This window comes from Euphorbia lathyris, chromosome 2, assembly GCF_963576675.1.
Source record: "Euphorbia lathyris chromosome 2, ddEupLath1.1, whole genome shotgun sequence".
NCBI classification, from domain to species: domain Eukaryota; kingdom Viridiplantae; phylum Streptophyta; class Magnoliopsida; order Malpighiales; family Euphorbiaceae; genus Euphorbia; species Euphorbia lathyris.
Window position 1 is genome coordinate 135,362,681 of NC_088911.1, and position 23,225 is coordinate 135,385,905.

The window sequence follows — 23,225 nt, forward strand, 5'->3', positions numbered from 1 at the left end:
AAAAATATACAAATTAATAAAAATGACCACAATAACTAAAACAAATTTGAAAATAATAATTTATTAAATTGAACCAAATCTAATAATATTATCTCTATAATATAGATAGAAAAAATATTTAAAAAAATGAAAATAGATTTTCATGAAAATTTTAAAAATTGAGTTTTTTTTTAAACGCTCCAAAATTGAGGTTAAAAACTGATATTTTATAAATCCAATCAAATATTATATTTATTTGCCATTTTGAGTTAGAAGTACAATCCAACCTACTAATGTTTCTTATTATATATACATATATGAAAATTTATATTAAGATATTATATTATACATAACTTTTTCTATAATGTAATTTAGAAATGAAAATATATAGGGTAATTTATAAAACTAGATCTTAAGAGAAGTTTCATTTATATTTTTAGATTTATTTCAATAGATGTTTTTTTTTGAATGAAACTAGATGGGGCGAATCAGAGCCGTAAATCCCAACTAGGTTGGTACCTACCGCAAACTGAAACACCCGAGCCTGCTTTATTAAAAATAGAAGAATAAAAAGTTGTATACAATGAAAATAAACCACAACAAACACTAATTGAACCTGTAAACAGTTCTGCTATTCAAGTTTTCGCTAATAAATTCCAGGCAGGAGGCAGGCGGCCGATCCCACCAAACGGCTTCCAAGCTCAGGCGACCCAAACTGGCTAAACAATCCGCAACCTTATTTCCTTCTCTGTAAATGTGCGTAATTAGGACCTGTATTTCATTCATTTGAACCAAGCAATCCTCGCAATCCCATCTTAACTCCCATGGAACCTGTTTCGAACGGGTTCGCATCATTCCTACCACGAAAGCAGAGTCGCTTTCCAGCCACAACCGATTCCAGCCCTTCTCGTGAGCATATTCAATTGCTATCATTGCTGCTTTAAGCTCCGCGAGGTGAGCTAATGGCAGAGTCACCGGCGACGCGAAAGCACCCACCATCCGGCCCGTGTGATTGCGGAAGATACCACCGTAACCCGCAGAACCATTCATTACCGACGCGTCAGTATTACATTTAATCCATCCTTCCGTCGGGCGTTGCCATATAACTGGGATTATTTTCGGCGCTTTGGAGCGACGCGGGGTAATCGCCAAGTTGGAGAGAATCTGTTGCTCTACCATAGAGTTCCAAATATAACCTTTGCTTAAACTATCTGTCTGATACACTTGCTTCCATAGGTAACGTAAAGCAATGAAGATGGAGGGGGTGATTTCATCATGAACGCATTCATTTCTCATCCTCCAAATCACCCAAATAACATGAACCACTGCACTCTGCCACAGTGCGGAAATTTGAGGACTGAACCTCATATCTAAGGCCTGAATTAATCTTTCCTGTAAAGCTCCCGTCGGCGGCATTCTCCTCCCAAAAAAATTCCCGATCGCCTCCCACAACGAGTCCGCAAAACCACAACTCACAAAAATGTGATCGGCACTTTCCGAGTATACCTTGCAAAAATAACATTGTGAGGTTAAGACGATCCCTCGTTTCTGTAGTTCTTCATGAGTCGGAAGCCGATGATGAAAGGCCCGCCAAGTTACCAACGAGTGAGAGGGGGGAATATAAGGCCTCCATATTCGACTAATTATGTGCTTTCTCGGAGGAGACGATAGCCATTGATAAAAAAACTTGACCGAGAATGTCCCGTCCGCGGACGGCTTCCAGATGCAAACATCCGGCCCCTGCCTTAGAAAACGAGTTTTCTTGATTGCTTCTCTGATCTCCGGAGGGAGCGGTGGTATCTCAATCCAGTCAAAATGATTACGGAACTGCTGAACTGAATCATGCCTCTTCAAACGATCTGCGGTTTGTAAACCAATACTATCTGCCACAGTGGGAGATATCCAATCCGAGTTCCAGAAGTTCAGTTCCGAGTTCTCCCCAATCAGCCATTGACAGTTACTGCGTAGCTTCGCGTAAGCCAGTCTGATCGAACACCAAATAGAAGAACAAGTTATTGGCCTAACCATATCCGCTTTATTAATGAATCTCGATCTTAATAGCTTGAATCATAATGATGAGTCCGCTAACAGGCCCTAAGCAAGCTTGCCATTTAGAGCCATGTTCATAGTCTCTAGATTTTTCATTCCCAGCTCTCCTTTTGATAATAATTTCGTACAGAGCTCCCAAGGAGGTGTCACCAGCTTCCGAGTAGCAGTTGAACCCGACCAGATGAAGTTTTTCATCTTACGAGTGAGGTCTTTCAAAAGGGCACGTGGCCATCTGTAAGCGATGAAAGAGTGAATAAGGGAGCTGGTAATTACCGTCTTTACCAAGGTCATTCTACCCGCCATAGAGAGAGTCGTACCCTTCCAACGCGCAAACGCATCCGAGGCTTTGTCTGCTAGCCTTTTAAGGTGCTTTGATCTCGGAGCTCCCCAGAATAGCGGTATCCCCAGATAGTTGAAAGGTAGTTGGCCCAGCCGAATACCAGTACTCTCCGCCAGCTTCACACTTCTACGATGTGTGATGTGCTTTCCCACAAACAACTCAGATTTACTCCAATTCACCCGCTGACCTGATAAGCAGCCATAATTGTCGAACACAGTGGTTATACTCTTGACATTTGCCAGTGTAGCTCTGCAGAATAATAGAATATCATCTGCATACAGGAGATGGGTAGGCAAATGGTGAGTTGGCGAATAGGTGATGGGCATGATTTTCCCATCCTCCTGCAGCTTAGTCAATGAACGACTCAGGTAGTCTTCAGCAATACTGAATAGCAGCGGAGATAGCGGGTCTCCTTGTCTAACTCCATGTGAGCACCTAAAATACCCCGAGATTCCAACCGGTGTCATAATAGAGATGCGCGCTGAGGACAGGATATTCAGTATCCAATCACGAAATTGGATTGAGAAACCAAAAGACTCAAGAACCTCCAGTAAGAAATTCCAGTCCATTGTATCAAAAGCTTTTGTCATATCTATTTTCATGCTCATATTACCTCCGTAGCACTTTTTCTGAAGAGAGTTCACCCCTTCTGACGCAACTGCTATACATTGGTGGATGCTACGGCCTTTAATGAATCCGAATTGATTAGGAGAGACAATTTCCCTGGCTACCAAAGACAGTCTATCAGCAAGGATTTTGGATATGATTTTGAATACAAAATTACTCATTATAATCGGTCTGTATTGCTCAATTTTATCTGCCCCCTCCACTTTTGGAATTAGAGCCATAATGCTTGAGTTCAATCCCGTGGATATCTGACCCGAATGAAAGAAGCTCAGTACTGCTCTACTGACGTCGTCACCTACCACATCCCAGAATGTTTGGAAGAAAATGCCCGTGAAGCCGTCTGGCCCCGGAGCACTTGTAGGGCTCATACCCATCACCACATCTTTAATCTCAATCAAATTTGGGACTCGGGTCAGCGCGCTGTTCATCTCCTCTGTCACCAAATTCGGAATTATTCTGTGTATCTCTGATAGGTCCGCCGGAACTGTGGTGGGGTTTATGAATAGGTTCTCATAGTAAGAAGTTATATGATTCGCCATCTCCGTCTCTTTCGTGCAGAGAATATCGTCTATGATCAAAGCCTTAATTCCCGCTATTGATTTTCTCTGGTTTGCCATTCGGTGAAAGAAGTTGGAATTCCTATCACCAAGAGCCAACCAGTTCACCCTACTTTTCTCTTTCAGAAACATCTCCTTCTTATTCAAATGCGCTTCCAGATTAGCGTGAGACTGCAATTCCTGCTCATGCCGCTCTTTGGTAATACCATTCAGCGAGATATCCAACTGAATCCCTGCCAACATTGATTCACTTGCTGCAATATTCTTGTCCAAATGACCAAATACATCTTTATTCCACGTTCTTAACACTGACCGCAGCCCTTTGAGCTTGTAGCCGAGTGTCTGCGTAGCCCCTAAGTCCGGATGTGTGCCTGACCAGTACTGCCAAATTACCTCCTTAAGATCACGGTGCGGGATCCACATCGACTGAAAACGAAACCTGCCTCCTACTGCGTTATTCTGATTAAATCGCACCAACAGCGGATGATGATCTGATTTGTGTCTGCTTAGAACCAAATAACTAAGTGACCAGCATTCCTCAAACTCCCCGGATACCAGAGCTCTGTCAAGCCTACTCTCGATCCTAGCCTGCGCTTGTCTACCATTAGTCCAAGTGTAGAAAGGTCCCGTTGTCTGTATCTCTCTCCACTCTCCCGTATCATAAAAATTCCGAAACTCTCTGCACGGACGAGTGGACGGCGGGTTACCAGTTTTTTCATGTGCCCCAAGAATGGCATTGAAATCTCCAACAATCAGCCAGCTGCCTGGATTAGCCAATTGAATCTGATTGATCTCCTCATATAAAGCTACTCTTTTGTTCGCCCATATACTTCCGTAAACGAAACATAAAAATTGCATTCTATTCTTGATTAAACAGGTGATAAGAATGAATTGCTCATGGAAGGAATGAATAGATACAGGATATGTGACCGTTACTGCCTTGAATAACCATAGCGTTTTCCTCTCTCGCAGGTTAGCCCCAATGAAAACCATACCCAAGCTATCCCAAAATCTCTGGTTTATCGCTTCTATCTCAATCATGGGTTCCGCTAAGCATAAGAAATCCGGTTTATGTGTCTTACATAAATTAAATAAATAGCTTTGGGTACCTGTATTCGAGATACCTCTGCAGTTCCAAAAAATCACAGTCATTTAAAACGAACTGGAATTTTACTGACCCTCTTCAAGCGGGATTTTTGGCTCGGTGTTGGACTCGTGCGAGTACCCCCCTTCTTCTTTGAGGTCACTGTTTCCCAATTTTCTGATTCCGTTTCATCTGCCCAACTGGTATGTTTCTCACTGGCGGATTGCTCAGTCGTGTCCGGGTCACTGATATGCTGGTTTCCAGGCGAAAGCCTTCTCTCAAGATCTTTCTCTTCATCGTGCTGATCGGGGCTACTGCCGGATTCATCCTCAGTATTCTTCGGAATGTTAATTCCTTTGTTTTCGCCTACTTCCGCTTCCATAACCACTATGTCTGCGTTAATTCCTTCCTGTTCCATATCAGTATTTTCTTCAATCTCCGCATTTATGTTTGCAGCTTCCCCATTCTTTTCCACTTGTTTTAACGGGCTTGTCAGATCCTGTATTAGTCTGGCCGTAATGGTCTTTACAGGCACCCAAGCTTTATTCAACTCGACCTCAATATTACCCGCGACCTGTTTCAACTTCTGAGGATCAGTATGCTTCCTAACCTGCGCTGCCTGGGGTTTAGTATTCCTTTTGCATTCATAGGCCAAATGCCCTATGTTTGAGCAGATCTTACAGAAACTTGGGAGCTTCTCGTAAATCACATCGACCCAAAATTGCCTTCCCTCCCTCTCTATTCCTAGAGTCGTAGGCAGCTCAGTCGCCAGATCCACATCCACCAACATACGAGCATAGTGACCAAAATCTCCTTCTAATGTGGCTCTGTCCAGTCTAATAAGGCCCCCGAGGCCCCTGGCAATGTCTGACAGGATCTGGGGATCCCAGTATTCCCAAGGTAAGGCATAAAGACGAATCCATACCTGAGCTTGGGTTGTTTTTTCTGCAAACGGGTCAAAATCTGCCTTCCATGGCTGTAACCGGAATGTTCCTGGCTTAACGTTAATGATTCCTTTGCTGATAGCTGCAGCCTTAGCCATTCCGGAATTTAATATTACCTGGTAGAAGCCTCTTCCAATGGAGATAAGCCTCCAATTCTCGGTCAAACCCCAATATGCCGTGAGTGTCTGTTTGAGCTCCCCTACCTTCCTCGGGGCATCCCCTTTGGAGAGGATTAGACGGCCAATAAGAGCATGCTCACATAGTGCTAATCTCCTTTCATATGCATCTTGCGAGATTTTAACCGATCGAATGCCCCCAAAATCGGAAACCGTCGCGGTGGATTCCGAAACAGGGGTAATCTTTTTTGCCACCACCTCCGAAAACGAGGGTTTGTTTTTGGGCGGCGCGCATCCTTACTGAGGATTAAAGCGAAGCTTTGGATTGAAGAGAACTCTGATGCCGACGTGATCATCGTGAGGGGAGAAAAGGATAGTCATAACGAACAGAGATCCCTGGCCGGAGCAAGAATCGGCGAAGTCGCACTAGGCTTTCAGCGGCGGCGGCGGCACATCGTTTTGCTTTGTTTCATCTTTCAATATATGTTATCAAACTAGACACTTTCAATCCTTATACACTTAGACTCTTCAACTTCCTATCTACCAAATCGTTGAATTCGGTAAGAAAATTCTCCAACTTTCAACCCGTGTACCCATGTGTTAAACTAATTCTGGTGGACGGTAACTTTGACTTTAGTCATCTGTAACTCAAATAATAGATTTGAGATAGAGAAAGTAAGAATCTTTTTATTATTTGCAAATTATCATTTTGGTTTGCATTTTATGAAATTAGAACCCATTTGATAAGCTCAAATTATACCTAATTTAGCATACATAAATCTGTTTGATTTCATGTAAATTATATGTTAAATACTTTATTTTGTAAAGATTTCACGTGGGTAATTTGATGTTTGTGTGCAAGGTGTTAATTATTTGGACAAAGCTAAATAGGAGTAAAAATGGATTAAAATTGAGTGAGAAATCAAGCTTTCAACATAAATCACGTTCGAGAATTGAAAGTCACGTACGAGAAGCTGAATCACATTGCCAAGGAAGAAAAGGAAGTTTTTATCACTGACGATATTCTCAGAATCTCGACAGGGACACGCGCCCCTCTCCCCCTTCTCCCTTCTTCCTCCTTGTCTCGGTCGAGGTTCCTGAATCTCGACAATGACAACAAGCAGTTTATGTATATTTCCTCCCTTATCTTCATCCAAACGACGCATCCTTTCATCCGGATCGAGACAACTCTTCACCAACGGACATGTCTCTCCAGCATACCTTTTGGAATATTATAAATAGAGGAAAAATTCTGTAGAACAAACTTACTTTGTGTTACACAACACACAAAGAGTCACTACAAGATACAGATTTTATTATTTACATTAAGGCTTACCCAAGTTGAGTTTATGCTTCGAAGTTGATCGAGAGATTGCTATTTTCGAAGACTCAACGAGAAGATCCAGAATTGAAGGCGAACCACGGTGTGACGAACCAACGAAGTTGAGTAAAGGATTGAGAACCCGGAATTCATGTTTCGGTCAAATGTTTTTCAAACTTCTTCTTCTCTGTTAAACTTGTGATGTTTATAACTCACATTAATAAAATATCTTTTAATTCAATTCCATTTTCACTATTGTTTTATTTAAAGTTTGATTTAACGATATTCTTTAAGTAATTTTAATTGGTGTTTTCATGTAAAAATATTTGGAAAGCAATTTGGTATTTTCTCATGCAAACTTTATTGAACACTTAAGCAAATTCGGATTTACATTTGGTCATTGCGATAATTCGAATAATCGGATTTAGATTCCAAATTTGATTAAGATTTTTAGTCTAAGATCGAAAGTAAAGATTGGTAACAGTTCAATTCCTTTAAATTGAATCAATTGGTAATTTATTATATTTATTTTAAACAAACCAAAGTTTAAAGTTGTGTTTTTGCTTAGTATAAATTAATCTTGGAATAAGTCATAATCTAGATTTAATCTCTGTAATTGTAATTGTAATCATAATTATAATTAGAAACCATTTAACCATTAACGATTTTCTATAAACCTCGAGAAAACGAATTTAATCAAAACAGTAATTTTTAATCAAATTATCAGACCTTTCCTGTTGGATCAATATCTTTTATTACTACAAGCGAAACCGTGCACTTGCGGAATTCGCCCAACACCATTTGAGGTTCTCATTTTATGATATGTGTTCGCATTTTATAAAATGAAAACTCATAAAATGCGAACTCATATCATATTTATGAACCATTCAATTTAACTTAAACATTCAAAATTACGTAGAAAATGGGAAGAAATTTATTCTAAACATTCAAAATTTACTTATACTTGTTCTTCATTGTTCGTAGTTTCTGTTTTCTTCGTTGTTTTTAAATTGAAACATGATCATTTAGAGTATTGTTTGTCATTCTTTAGTTTAAATTGCCTATTAGATTAGGAAGAGAATGAGTTGGAGAAGAAGATGGGGTTGAAAAAAACAAGTTGAAGAAGATGAGAAGTTTATAAAAGTATTTTTGAAAAAATGTATTGAAAGAGTTTAGTTTAGTAGCATATGTTTAAACCAGTCTAAAAATATAAATGAAAAATGAATTTCTTCAGAGATCTAGTTTTTTCGTAAATTACCATATAAGGAGTTGGGCCTCTTTAGATCCAACAATATTAATTAGCTGGATGGGCTAATCATAAGCTAAGTATTTTTAAGGGTCAATTACATTACATGAATATGTACAAAATTACAACTAAGTGATATCACCAAATTTAATCCTTAATACGTCATTATTCTATATATTATGATTTTATATCATAATTTAAAAATTCTAGACTCCAATTTATAAATCATAAACCCTATAAAATATATTCTAGACTTTTAATTTATAAATTCTAATCCTTAAATATATTAAAAGTACTGGTTTTAACTAGTTTGACATAATTCAAAATTATGACTTGACATAGTTATAAATAATTTCTAAAACATAAATTTCTGTGTAAATTTCTCTATTTTAAGCATAATTCCATGAGTTACGACCCCAACAGACTCCTGAATAACTCTAAAATCACTAATAAATTGCAAAAGAAAAAACATTTTGAGAGAATTGATCATTCAAATTTCGGTGCATTTAACTTTTGATATTTTATTTTAATATATTGATCTCTTATTATTTTATCATATTAATTCCTTGATAATTAGAAAAGTCGGTTTTTAACATAAAATTTGGTTAACCGAACGTTATTTATTTAATTACTGTTCGAAATTTACATTTTTAACGGTTCAAAAGTAATTTTTTTTTGTGTGATTTGGTTATCTGTTGGTCTACAGTCTAACTAGTCATGTCCTTTCTCACTCTTCCACGAAATGGCGTTTCCAAAGAGCAGGAAGACGTATTCCTTATATCGATTTTCCTTTGTTTGGGCACCCAGCGTAATCAGAGTTCGAATATTCAACGATCTCTAGTATATCAGATCGTCGTTATATGATCATTTAGGAGTATGCTTGTTTACTTCATTTTCTCCTCTTGTTTTTCGTTTCACATTAAAAAGGAGAGTTTTATATGTTTGGTTAGATAACTATTCTTTGTTTTTTATACATAAAAAAAAAAGTAGATTTTGAGAATTTATGTTTTTCCAACAGCAAACATCAAATAATAACAACAACCAGAAGATAAAGATAAATGAAACGAGCACTTAGTCTCTAGTTCCCTAAAAATACATCATGACTTTGAAGGCAGTTTTCTAATACTCCATCTCTATACTTGACTTACTTTCTCTTATTTCGAAATGCAAAAAAATAAAATAATTAGATACAAATGAGATGCTATCAATTAAACTAGATTGATATCATGTAAAAAAAAGCACCACCCCCTTCTAAATCGAATATCACGTGCAAAGGATCCTCCCAAGAGCTTCGATAAAGGTTTCGGGCTCCTCATACGGAAAAGTTTTCGAGAATCCTACATGATAAAAGATTCCTCCCACGACTTAGATTATTTGAGGGACACGAATATCCTAGATTCATAAGGATTCCCAATTAGGTCTACTGCTATCTCACAACTTGTCCATATCCTGCAATTCGGTCTAAATCACATACCGACTTAGGTATCAAAGCGGGTTTGTCGGATTTCAGCTCCGTCTGATCTCCATTTCTGTTTTAATGATTAATATGACGACAGATTAAGAGAATTTTACACATAGACAAGATCAGATACTCAATTATCAATGTTTAAAAGTAAATAATTTAATAATAATAAACTTAATGTGATAACAAAAATAAAAGATTAGGAACTCATTGTACAAAATCGTAACGATTAGGAACTAGTATTTCTTTTTACCATAAGAAAAAGGCCTAATACACAAATAACCCATGAACTTGTCCAAATGTTACAACTGTCCCCCCGAACTTTCAATTGTAACAACTTACCCCTCAAACTTGTCCAATTGTAAAACATAACCCCTCAAACTTGTCCAATTGTAAAACATAACCCCAAATTGCTGACATGGACTGCAATTTAAGAAACACGTGAAATACAAAAACTGCAACGCTCGTGGAGTGTGATAATCAGATCTTTGGCGTGATACGAATCCGGAGAAACGTTTTTACGATTGCTTCAAGTACGAGGTAAAAAAATTCTCAATTTAGGATTATGTTTTACAATTTGACAAATTTAAGGGATAAGTTGTTACAATTGAAAGTTGGAGGGTGCAGTTGCAATATTTGAACAAGTTCGGCGGTTATTTGTACATTAGGCCTAATAAAAATAATAGTAGTACTAAAACACAAATTTAACTTTCCCTCCAAAGTTTCCTTTTTTTCCTTTCTTCTCCGAGGGAAAGAAACGGCTATATCCATATACTAAACAAGGAATCCTTTCTTTTCCTTGAATCCTACAATGGCAGCTTTCAAGAATCTTTTCGCTGCTTTCTTAAACATCTTAACGCATGTTTCATGCCCTAATTCCATATCAATAACTCATCTTTTAGCCACTTCTTTTCTCCTTCTCTCCCTTCTTTTCCTTTCCACTTCACTAACCAATCACTCTCCATCTTTCACCGCCTCCGCTCTCGCTTCGCGCCTTCTCTTCGCGGCTAATTACATCTCCCCTTTCTCTTCAATCAAATCGTCCGACACCTGTCTCGTCTCCGAAATTCGCGACAATTGCACCCTCTCCTCTGTCACTGCAATGGAAAGAAGTCGCCGTAATTCAAGAAAAGAACCCCCCGATATGATCTCCGACCTCAGTTCTTGCCATATCTTTAATGGAAAATGGGTCGCTGATGATTCGGGTCCACTTTATCAACCTGGATCCTGCCCGTTTGTTGATGATTCCTTCAATTGCTTCAGTAATGGAAGACCTGATTTCGATTATCTCAGATTCAGATGGAAGCCACACGGCTGCCAAATTCCAAGGTATGAATTTGAATTTTGAATTTAAAAAATGAAAATTCCCAAATTGAAATTCCCGCCTTAAATTGATTTGGGGCTTTTTCCAAGTTTCAACCTACATAATGTGTTGTTTGAATTTTTTGCAGATTTGATGGGAGCAAAATGTTGGAGATGTTGAGAGGGAAAAGAATGGTGTTTGTTGGAGATTCACTGAACAGGAATATGTGGGAATCTTTGGTTTGTGCATTGAGAGAATCATTGAAGAACAAGAGCAGAATCTATGAAGTTTCTAGCAGGAGAGAATTCAGGACTCGGACATTGTACTCTTTCAAATTCATTGTGAGTACTTCTCTTAATGTCTTGCTCCAATTCGGGTGGGCGAGTATCATGTTTTTGTGTTAGAAATTGATAAGCGGACTCAAATTGATTCAGGATTACGGGTGTTCAATAGATTTTGTGAAATCACCATTCCTTGTTCAAGAATGGAAACAATCCGATAAGACCGGAATTCGAAGAGAAACGTTGAGACTCGACATGGTTCCGACCACTTATTCTAAGTACCATGATGCTGATATAATCATCTTCAACACAGGTCACTGGTGGACTCACCAGAAAACCTTTAAAGGGTAATGGAATTCTAAGTTCTAACCCTTTTTTTAGGGTTTGTTATTTCGGGTTATCGTGCTATGTTTCATATAATTATTATTTCGAATCATCGTGTCAATTGTGTCGTGTTTGTTGGAATAACCTTGGGTAGCTAATTTTTTAGGACTCACTCAAAGACCTTCAAAGGGTAATGAAATTCTACGTTCTAACCCCTTTTTATAGAGGTTTGTTATTTCGGGTTATCGTGCTATGTTTCATATGATTATTATTTCGAGTTATCGTGCCAATTGTGTTGTGTTTGCCGGAATAACCTTGGATAGCTAATTTATTAGGATCACTCAAAGACCTTCAAAGGGTAATGGAATTCTAAGTTCTAACCCATTTTTTAGGGGTTTGTTATTTCGGGTTATCATGTTATGTTTCATATGATTATTATTTGAGTTATTTTATTAATTGTGTCCTGTTAGTCGGAATAATGAAATTGGCTATCTAATTTATTAGGACTCACTAAAAGACCTTCAAAGGGTAATGGAATTCTAAGTTCTAACCCCTTTTTTTAGGGGTTCGTTATTTCGGGATATCATGTTATGTTTCATATGATTATTATTTCGTGTCAATTGTGTCGTGTTTGTCGGGATAACCTTGGATAGTTAATTTATTAGGACGCACTAAAAGACTTTCAAAGGGTAATGGAATTCTAAGTTCTAACTCCTTGGAGTTTGTTATTTCGGGTTATCGTATTATGTTTCCTATGATTATTATTTCGAGTTATCGTGTCAATAGTGTCGTGTTAGTTGGAATAACCTTGACTAGCTAATTTATTGCACTAATTTCAGAAAAGATTACTTCCAAGAAGGCAACCATGTGTATCCAAGGCTAGAAGTCACTGAAGCCTATACAAAAGCTCTATTAACATGGGCACAATGGGTTGATTCCAATATCAACACTAGTCGAACCAGAGTCTTCTTCAGGGGATACTCAGCTTCTCATTTCAGGTCCGTTTGTTGTTTGTTTGTTTTCGGGTTTGATCAAACACCAATAGGCGTGACCATTCGTATAAGTGGGTCGTGTTCGTGTTGAGACAATTAACGAGTTATTATTATTATCAAATGAGTCAACTTTAATTCAATCTAAAATTTTTGTTTTATAATTATGTTAATCTAATCGGGTGAGTGTCGTTTTCGTGTAGTGCTTGCGGATCATACGAACTTTTACTACCTCTATAATTGCGACATTTAAAAATATAAGAACATGTAATATATTTCTAGATACCTCTGTTATTTTAGATAGCTGGTCAACATTTGCTGTCCAAAAATTTGCTCCGAATCTATTTAGCAAACTCTTAATTCGCTTATATTATATTGAGTTTGGTTAATGTGTTAGTAGGATTTGTGTAGTTTTACTATCTCTATTAAAGATGACGCGTAAGAAAGTTGTGTTCGGGCTTGAAAATTACAATTTTGACTTAATACATCTTTAGCCCCTTGTATTTGTAAAAAAAAAAGTCAACTGCTCCTGTACTTTTAAAAAAATTCTATTTACCCCTAAACTTGCTTAAAGGACCAATTGACTATCCGATAGGTACCTATTAATCCCATGAACTTTCTTAAGTGATCTATTAGCTCCTAAACTTGCTTAAAGTATATACATTTCAACTTTTCCAAAATCTCTACGTGGATTTTAGGCGGTTAAAATACATATTTAAACAAGTTCAGGGATAAATTGAACATTTTAAAAGTATAGCGTAGACAATTGACTTTTTTTTAGAAAAATACAAGAAGCTGGAGATGTATTAAGCCTACAATTTTAGTACTTCTATTAAACTGATGGACCGGTACCAATATTGTTCTTGTCCACTCAAATGATCTCACGTCAATTCCATTACTGATGTGGCGTTATCTAAGTGGAGGGCGGCCCGGTCGCATTACGCGTCCCCGCTGAGCGAGGGTCCGGGGAGGGGTCCCACCACAAGGGTGTATTGGGGGCAAGCCTTCCCTTGCCAATTTAATTGGCAAGAGGCCGCTCCTAAGACTCGAACCCGTGACCTCTGGTCACACGACAACAACGTTTTACAGTACTGGTTCTGGTCCACAGTAAAATTTCTCTAAAGTGACATGTAAAAATATACATATTATTTTCAAATTAACCTGGATCAATCTCATCCAAAATTTTACGTATTACTTCGTGTCAACCTAAAAATGTCTCGTTACTCGTCTAATAAAAACACTAACCAACTAACTTTATATTAGATTCGTGTCGTATACTCAAGTCGTGTGTCTCTACTTCACATTTACAGCAGTGTTCATTTTTGTTTATGGAATTCAGGAAAGAGCAATGGAATTCAAGTGGGAGTTGTGAAGATGAGAAGGAACCAATAAGCAATGAAAAAGAGGTAGCAGGATATCCATGGATGATGAGAATACTTGAAAGAGTAATATCAGAAATGAAAGTAGAAGTGTTATACTTAAACATAACTAGAATGACAGATTATAGAAAAGATGGACATCCTTCAATTTACAGACAGAAAAACAAGAATGATGATATGATTCAAGATTGCAGCCATTGGTGTCTTCCTGGTATTCCTGACTCCTGGAATGAACTTCTCTATACTACTCTCCTTTTATCACACCATGATTTGCTGCCTCTCAAATCATAACCCATTTTGGGATTTTGTATTTTTTTGTTGTATATATACTATTCTTTTACTTTTATTTCTTTTTTTTCCGATTAAATGTCCGTTCGGTTCTTCTTTTTGTAGTTCTATTTTTTTTTGTTTGTTGTTACTTTAGTTCAAAGGTAAATATACGAGGAGTATTTGTTTAGACTCGGAAACAACTAACAACCTTTGTTGTCTGGACACGGATACTGATACGGACATGGAAAATGTCATTTGGAAACGTTTAAATATTAAAAATGTGATACGCAGACACGTTGATGTTTCCGTGCTTCACAGCTAACAACAATCAACGGTCAATACAAAAAGAGGTTATTTGATTACGGCCCTGTTTGGTAAAAAGCGTTTTGGATAAAAAGAGCGGTTTTGACCAACTTTAGAGGTTTGACCACTGAAACTGCAAATTGGAGTGTTTGGTGGAGAGAGTTTTGGGATGAAAACGCTAATTTAGAAAAAGCTCATTTTAAGAGCTTTTTCAATTAGCGTTTTGCAATATTAAAATTAATGGACTTCTTTAACCCTAGTAGATAGATTCCCTCTTCTCCTGCGCCAAAATTAATGTCCTTATTCATCTTTTTGCACAAACCGCTATTATCAATCAGCTAATTTTTATCAAACAGGTCTAGTCAAATCAGCTAATGTAATCAGTTAACAGCTAATGTAATTAGCCAACGGCTAATTCCCAAACAGGGCCTACATTGATAAAATTGATTTTAGTTGAGTGACACCTTATCTAGAAGAAAATAAATAACCATTATTCTCAATTTAGGAAATTGGGTTGAACTTATTTTCACCAATTAAGATTAATTTAACCAGTAAGCTTGAATTCTAGTATGCAAAGTGTATTTTATTTAGGAGAGGAATCACCAATTAATGAGAGTTAATTAAAAATAAATGAATAGATAATGATTTTGGTAACTCTTCAATTCAACAAATACTCGACCAATGAGGCTGTGCCACCACATTGAATTAACTAGCATTGACCATAGACAATCAGAGCTCTTCCTGTATTCAATTATGTCGACATAGAAGAAATTAACATAAGCTTTCTCAAAACGACAGCCTTTCCTTCCCTTTTCTCCCTCCGTTTCCTTAGCTCGCACGTTGAGACATTGATACCTCCTCCTCCTCCGTCGAACTTCCGTTCACCGGCTACTGGCTTAACCGAGCAACAGCATCGCAGTTGTACCATCACCTATCAGCGCCGGTGAAGAAGCCAGAAATGAAGATCGACGTCAACAAAGTCGCTCGAAAAGTAGAAGTTGATAATGCGATTTCTCTTGGTTACTATTATAGAATCGCCGATAATCTCCTCAGACAGGTTCGCTTTAATCCTTGTAATTCCCCGCCTAATTGCATTCGTTATTTCGTCTAATCCTGTAGATTTTCTCTAATTGAATTGATCAAGTTTATGTTTCTCAGTAAGTAAGGAATTCAAATTTCCTTGTGTAATGTTAGTTCCTAATAGAGGTTGAGCTGGGGTTTTAATCGTACTGCAGCGTTCGTTTCTGCACTTTTCCTATTGTAGATTTGAGTTTTAGTTTTCTTTCTCGTGTGCAGGCGAATATACACAGGGAGGAGAAGAATATAGTGGATTTGTATATAATACTACTTAGATTTTCAAGGTAATTGAATGATCTTTTGCTTCCTACTTATGTCCATGTCTCTGTATTTATGTTGCCCTGTTGATTTTGGAGTTTTTCTTTCCCCCTTTCTCAGTTTGGTGTCTGAGACTATTCCATTTCACCGAGATTATCAGTTTCTGTTTCAAAAGGAAAAGAATACTTGTAAGAAGGTAGGAGTTCAATCTTTCTTTTAGTTATTCCATGTTTTATGTTCCAAATTAGCTGATACTTGGTATTTGGCTGTCACTTTGTTGTTACAGAGATTGCTTTCTGTATTAGGTGAACTTGAAGCTTTAAAGCCAGAATTCCAACGTCTAGTTGACGAGCTAAACAAGGACTATGCAAGAACTCAACCGTGTAGTCTTGATTCAGGGCCATCTTCTTCACAATCCTCGTCTGTTAATAATTTTACTTACTCCAGCATTAATGTTAAGCGGGTACTAACTTAAACCAAGGCCTCATAACTCAAGCATAGCATTTCAATCATCATTTGGTCTCAGAATGTCCTTTCTCCTGGTTTATTTATGATGTTTTTTGGGAGGTTTATCTATATTTAATTTTCATTTTTCTTATTTTCTTAAGAAGGTTTATTTTATGTAACTTTTTTTTTTTTGTTTCTGTGGTTTTAGCCCTTTGGTGTGTCAGCTCAGCCATCATGGAAGTATGATTATAATCATAATCAAGTTTCATCTTCTAATTCCCCACAACTTGATAAGCAGTTGCAAAACCTGTGAGTATACTATTGCAAGAAACCATTAGCATTCAGAAATATGACGCTTGTGCATAATTTCTTATTTGTGGGTGTGAATCAGTTCATGGTGGATGCTAAAATGAGGATTTTTTTTCTATTCATTTGAGAAGGCCAGTAGGCAATAAATGTGAATTAGTTTCATGCTTAGGCATCTGATTAAATCTGAGCTTAATTTTCTTACTTTAAACAGTTAATTAAGTGATTAGACTTCTAAAGTTTAAGAACTGCATAAATATTATACTTGCCACTTGTATAGGGTTCCTAATCATTCAAAGTAGTCTTCTTATTTTTATCAAGTTGGATATTTGTCTTCATATTAATGGTTGAACTTTTTTACTGTTTATGCACTGCATAGAAGACTTAAAAAATTAACATTTGATCATTGATTGAATTATTTGCCTACTCTAGTCTTGTTTGGTTCCTTTGAAAACTGATCTCAACTTATACATCAAGCTTTACACAACTATGTTTCTGATGCTTCTTCTATTTATTTTTTTTATCAGCAAACAGACTTTTATTGCACAAAACTTGAAAAAACCAACAAGAACCACGGTCCAAATCACAGACCTTCAACCCAGAACAACCACAAAGCCTCAAGAAAACCAAACCCAAACCCAAAACAACAACAAAACAAACAGCAAAAAGATACAACTCTAAACCCAACGATCCCACTGATATTGATTCTTATTAGTATCATTACACATTTTAAGCCTAGAAAGCAGAGTCATCTGCTTAATCATGCTAGACTCATCCACAATAACACCTTGAAAGATCTTCTTGTTCCTTGTCAACCAAATCACATACACCGTAGTAGCAAGGGCAAATGCTTGTTCTATTGAATTCTTATAAAATGGCTCTTATATTATCCAATGTGTTGTGCTCATTTATTATGCTTGGCTCATGTCTTGTTTTTATTTTGTTCCATTTCTTCCTATTCTTTTGCATGCATTTATACAAATTTTGTATATATCATATACAATTTATGCTGTATACTATTGTTGTTGACAGGAGCTGTGGTATCATTTTATTTTAGGGTGATTGGAGTATATTTTCCTGTCATACTAGGTTAGATAAGAAACACACCTTAAGTTTTAAATGCTTACAGGTCTATTGGTATTCCACTGCCAAAGCAGGAGACCTTGTCTAGACACTCATTCTTAGGCCCTAATGGTCTTCGGAGCCAGTGGCAAGGACCTACTGCAGAAGTTAAGGTAAACCTTCTACCTATTTTTGTTCTTATGCCTTTTCTCTTTCTTTTATCCCTTGTTTTTTGTGTGTGTGGATTTATGCCTCAGTGACATAACATTGAAATTGCAAAAATTGATCACAGTATATTGTTTCATACAGGTCCAATATCCAAGCTATACTGAACTAACATCTGATGAAAATTTAAGGTGGGTACTCCTATAACTTTTTCTCTTGGTTGAGAAAACTCATTTTTTGTTTTCTTTTGCCTTTTCCTTTTGACCTGCATCTCCTATCTATATATTTACTGATGAAATTAAACAATTTCGAAGTTTCTCCAATTAAATATTGCTCACTGTTTTCCTCTCCATGTCACTATAGCGTGGAGCAGGCTGGAAAATATGGTAGTTTGGCTGTGAAGGATAGTGATACTGCTGGTATTGGATCTACAATGGAGTCAGTGCTCTCCTTAGATGATGGAAGATGGTCGCATCCTGCAGAAGAGTCCAGTTATGCTTTAATTAATGAGGCAAGTCAAGATCCTTTCGGGTTTGTTGGTATAAGGCAGCCATCCCCTCCCCCTGTTCTTGCTCATGTGCAACAGAGCTTTTCTCCAATTCCTCCATCCCAAGTTGCAGACCCAAGACCTGGACCAGCGAAGCCTCAGGATGGGATTCCGAGCTCAAATTCATATCAACATTTACATGTTGTAGGTGTCCTTGCTTTTCTCCATACTTCTAAGATTGGATGTATTTTATTTTGTTGTGTTCTATTTGATGGTAATTGGACGTCAAGTTTTTGAGTAGCCATATGCTCTAATTATTGACCATTTTGATGCTATCTTTTGTAACCCTCTTTTAATCATCATGCAGCCTGTAAGTTTGATGGAAGACTTCTTGAGATTAGCTCGTGCGAACACAAAGAAAAATTTGGAAACTTGTGGTGTTCTTGCTGGTTCATTGGTGAGAAACAAAATTTCTATTAGGATTTTTCCCCCCTTCTTTTCCAAGTAATCTCACATACTTGGTTTGTCATACTTATCAGTTCCATTTGTGCAGAAAAAAAAGGTTTTCCACATTACTACACTTATAATCCCAAAGCAAGAGGCAACTTCAGATTCGGTATTTATTACAGTTTTTTGTCTTATGATATGCTTTTTTATATTTTATGTTTCATTCTTTATTATAATTTTTTGCAGCTTCCCCATGTTCATAGGCTTCAAGTCTATCACTCCAGAGTCTAAATAGTTGTTTAAAAGTAATTTGGACAGTTTTAGTTTTTGAGCTATAAGTTGCATTGGTGCTAGTTAGGGATTAAGCTATGTTGCACAGAAATAACCTTTCGGAATATAGAACTCTTGGAAACTAGTAGGAAACATTTCAAGACGCATTTCTGTAATTTATGAAAACTGAAAACTCATTTCTTAGAAGAATACATTTTCTAACAAATTGCTCAATACTCAATCTCTTAATCAGTAGTCACATTGCATTAAAAATCATCACTGATTGTTTCCAGATCACCGTTGAAGCTTTCAAAATGACAATCCTTTTTCTTTCCTCTTAGCTTGTATTAACTTTTCTAATGTCATATAAAAAGACTTTAGGAGCATCTTTATAATTGCAAAATAATTATACCACCATGTTTCTTATAATTTTACAGATATTCTTTCCCAGTTTTGGTTTTCATTCCCATTTCCGATAGGATTTGAAGTGGTTAATGTGGATTCAGTTCCATGTGAAAATTCAATGGAAGATAGTTTTTCCTGTAGTTATATAACAAAATTTATGTAAAGATATATTTTGAAGTTGGCTTATATAGAGGCAAGCCAATCGTGAGGATTGCAGTTATTTTTACACTTATACCTCACAACACAATATTTCTGAATGCATGTTAACCATAACTTGTTTTGATGAATTGAGTAAACGGAGCAAAAAGCTTCATGGTTCTTGTTCTTTTAATTTTCACGTTGTTCTTTTTATGCTGGCCTTTTTTCCACTCCATTTAGTTTCCACTCTATTTAACTCATGTGTTGTTAATTCTATATTATTGAAATAATCTATGAACGTTCAGTGTTCGACATTGAATGAGGAAGAAATATTTGAAGTTCAAGACAAGATGGGGCTTTTTCCTCTTGGATGGATTCATGTAAGTGTCTCAATAGCGTCTACAATTATGAAATTCTAGAAACTTGTTGTATTGTTTTGCTATTATGTTGTGATTTTTATCCCTGCATGCAAATCCATATTTCAATGTTATATTCCCCTTGGATATACTTAGCTATTGTTTATAATCTATTCTCATATACGTAGCTCATATCAGTATCTTTTGTATGTATTTTCAGACACACCCATCACAGACATGTTTTATGTCGTCTGTTGATCTGCATACTCATTACTCGTATCAGGTAACTATATCCTACAGATTCCACTTTAATTGCTTAGAAGATATACTGCAATTTTCTGCTGTTCTAGAGTTCGTCATAATCTAGTTCTAGTTTTATTCGCAACATAATTTTGATTTTATCTGATCTACCAATATATGCAACGTAAGCATGCCCATGTCTAATAGTTGTTTGGAAACATGAAGTTCCATTGATATGTTGTTTGTCTGTATAATACTTGACCTTATATTCCTACTGATTTGAAAATTGTAATATATCTGTTTTCTGAACCTACTCTTTCGTTTCTAGTTCTTCATGTATTTTTGATATATAATGTCAACATGGTAGCAAACTGACCTATAAATGTGCATTACTAGTTTATTCGGCTCTAAACAAAGCCCTCATTTATGTTACGTTCTTTTCTTTGTTTGTTTTATTTATTTATTTATTTATTTATTTTGTATTGCAATATTATGTATACCTTTTTCCATGTCTTGCTATCAGATCATGTTACCTGAAGCAGTTGCAATTGTAATGGCCCCAACTGACACCTCAAGGTACTGTTTTTTATACTCCCTAGGTGGTCACTTGAAATGACATCAATTAATAGAAAATGGTAAAAAAGAATCAAAGGGACAAATGAATTTGTTTTTTTTCCTGTCATTTTGAAACTTTGGTTCTGGTTGACTAGTCATGACTTGAATCGCATGGTACATGCTGGTTATGTCAAGAAGACAGGATCAAAATATGAATTTAGAATTTTGTGGATTAATTGCATTATCCATGAGCCTCCAAGTGTCAGAATTTATGGAATAGAAATGCCACAAGTCTTAAATTCTTAACAAAGCCATTGCCGTTTAACTTTGGTTTCATTTTGTTTTTTCTTGTTTAACAGCAAACGTATTCTCCGGAGATGCCACATGGATGAGATGTCATTAAAAAATTTCCACCTGGATTTTCCACATGGTAAAATTTTGATGACGTTGTCATCCGCGTGGTATTTCTGTCGAATGCGTTTGCCGGTTTATGGATAAAAGGACAATAGGTGAAACCAAAGTTAACCGTCATGGCCTTCTCGTTAAAAATATGGTACTTCTGTTCTTTTTTTGATAGTTGGAGGACCATGGGTTTAATTATCTTTCTGTATAAAAGTTCAGCAAATTTGCAATCATGGAAATATAACCCAATTTCAGGAAACTGGGAATATAATTATCCTAACAACTATCCTATTTCAATACTTTGATTGTGCTTATTGAGAAACTGACATAAAAATTCAACTGGCACAGTCCTCATGGTATATTTCACCTGTCTGATCCGGGTGGTCTGTCGGTGATTAGAAATTGCGAGCAGAGGGGATTTCATCCCCATGAGGAAGCATTGGATGGAAGCTCAATATATGAGCATTGTTCTCATGTTTATATGAATTCGAAAACAAAATTCGATGTTGTTGATCTTCGGTGAACTTGCCATTCTTCAGGCTTTAAACAATACAATTTTCACTAATCAGGAAGCTGTGTATCTTACCATATTGTAAATCCACCAGATTGTCAAATAGGAAATTTGAGAAAAATACAGCACTTCTTTTTTGTGTGTAATTGCCAGAACGTCTTCAACCTTTCTAAAAGTTGTATCCCATGTTGAGAATTATTAAGGTTAAAATGGCCTCAGAGATTATAAATTTAGCCCAAATGAACATCAGATATTAAGTTAGTTCTCAGGTCAGTAATATTTGATAAAATAGTCCAAAACTAGTCAGTTTTAATATGTAAAATTTGTAAAATAATTTGAATTAATTTATTAGCTATTGTTAATTTGAGGATTGAATTAATATTTAAATTTTGATTTGAACTGAGATGAATTTGTGTGCCAGCTCTGATCCTTAATTCCTCATGTTTAAATAAGATCGGATATCATTATTGTTGTTTTGTGCATTGGAGGGATGGCATTTTTTGAGAAATAATGATGTTATGTTATGTGATAGCAAGTTTGTCGGTCATCCTGATTTAGCTCTGGGGTTGTAATAGAGCTTTGACCTATTTATACTTTGACTACTTGGCTCAACAAAAAGTGAACTCGTTTGAGCCGAGTTTTGAGCTTAAAAGTTTGTTTGAGTTTGGCTCATTAAAAAAAAAATTATATGTTTGTTGCTTACGAGTAATTCTTTTATTTTGTTTATGAGTTTTACTCGTGAGTAATTCATTAATTTTGTTAGTGAATTTTGATGAGAGATACTCGTTAATTTTGTTTATAAATTTTGCTTGCGAACGTTTCATTAATTATGTTCATAAGCAAGCTTGCGAGTAAACTTGTGAATAAATAAATAAGTTGCTTGGAACAATTTGTTTATTGCGTTAGCTAACGAGGTCACCTAAATAGCAAATGAAAATAAGTCAAAAGAAAATAAGTGGTGAGTCAATGGATAATGAAGGAAATAAGAGAAAATGTTTTACCCTTTTCAAAAGGGTAAAACATTTTTCCCAAAACATACACGTTTAGAGAAAAATGGGAAAAACAATAAAAATGTAAAAATATGAAACACAAAAAACATGAATAACGTGAAAATGTTACAAAGCACGAAAATATGAAACAAAACCCGTAAAAACATGAAAAGGTGAACAAACGCGAAAAACACAAAAACGCAAAAAAGAAGCAAACACTTGAAAAAGCACAAAACATGAACAACGCGAAAAAGTGACAAACACGAAATATACAAAAACATGAAAAATACAAAAAAACACGAAAACATGAAAAATACAAAAAACACGAAAACGCGAAAAATGCTAAAACACAAAAACGTGACAATACGTGAAAAACACGATAAACATGAAAAGATGAAAAATGCAAACAAAACATGAAAACGTAAAAAACACAAAAACGTGAAAAATACAAAAAAAAAAACGTGAATAAAACGAAAAAGTAACAAAATGCGGAAAAAAAGAAAAAGAAAAAAACCGAAAAACCGAAAAACTGAAAA

General features: G+C 36.2%; 2 protein-coding genes across 2 annotated transcripts; both read left to right on the forward strand.

Annotated features, from left to right (window-relative positions):
• The first annotated feature begins 10,489 nt into the window (after positions 1-10,489).
• Positions 10,490-14,351, forward strand: LOC136220029 (protein trichome birefringence-like 4). Its single transcript, XM_066007684.1, has 5 exons — positions 10,490-11,054; positions 11,177-11,369; positions 11,463-11,656; positions 12,473-12,631; positions 13,962-14,351. The coding sequence occupies exons 1-5, from the start codon at positions 10,537-10,539 to the stop codon at positions 14,290-14,292; spliced, it is 1,395 nt and encodes a 464-aa protein (XP_065863756.1). The 5' UTR covers positions 10,490-10,536; the 3' UTR covers positions 14,293-14,351.
• Positions 14,352-15,349: 998 nt separating this feature from the next.
• LOC136220028 (AMSH-like ubiquitin thioesterase 3) lies at positions 15,350-22,103 on the forward strand. The gene is made up of 14 exons (XM_066007682.1): positions 15,350-15,631; positions 15,871-15,935; positions 16,030-16,105; positions 16,196-16,372; positions 16,565-16,665; positions 17,792-17,897; positions 18,034-18,080; positions 18,253-18,580; positions 18,744-18,833; positions 18,930-18,992; positions 19,942-20,016; positions 20,213-20,275; positions 20,756-20,808; positions 21,538-22,103. Exons 1-14 carry the CDS (start codon positions 15,533-15,535, stop codon positions 21,710-21,712), a joined length of 1,518 nt encoding a protein of 505 aa, XP_065863754.1. The 5' UTR covers positions 15,350-15,532; the 3' UTR covers positions 21,713-22,103.
• The last annotated feature ends 1,122 nt before the right edge of the window (positions 22,104-23,225 follow it).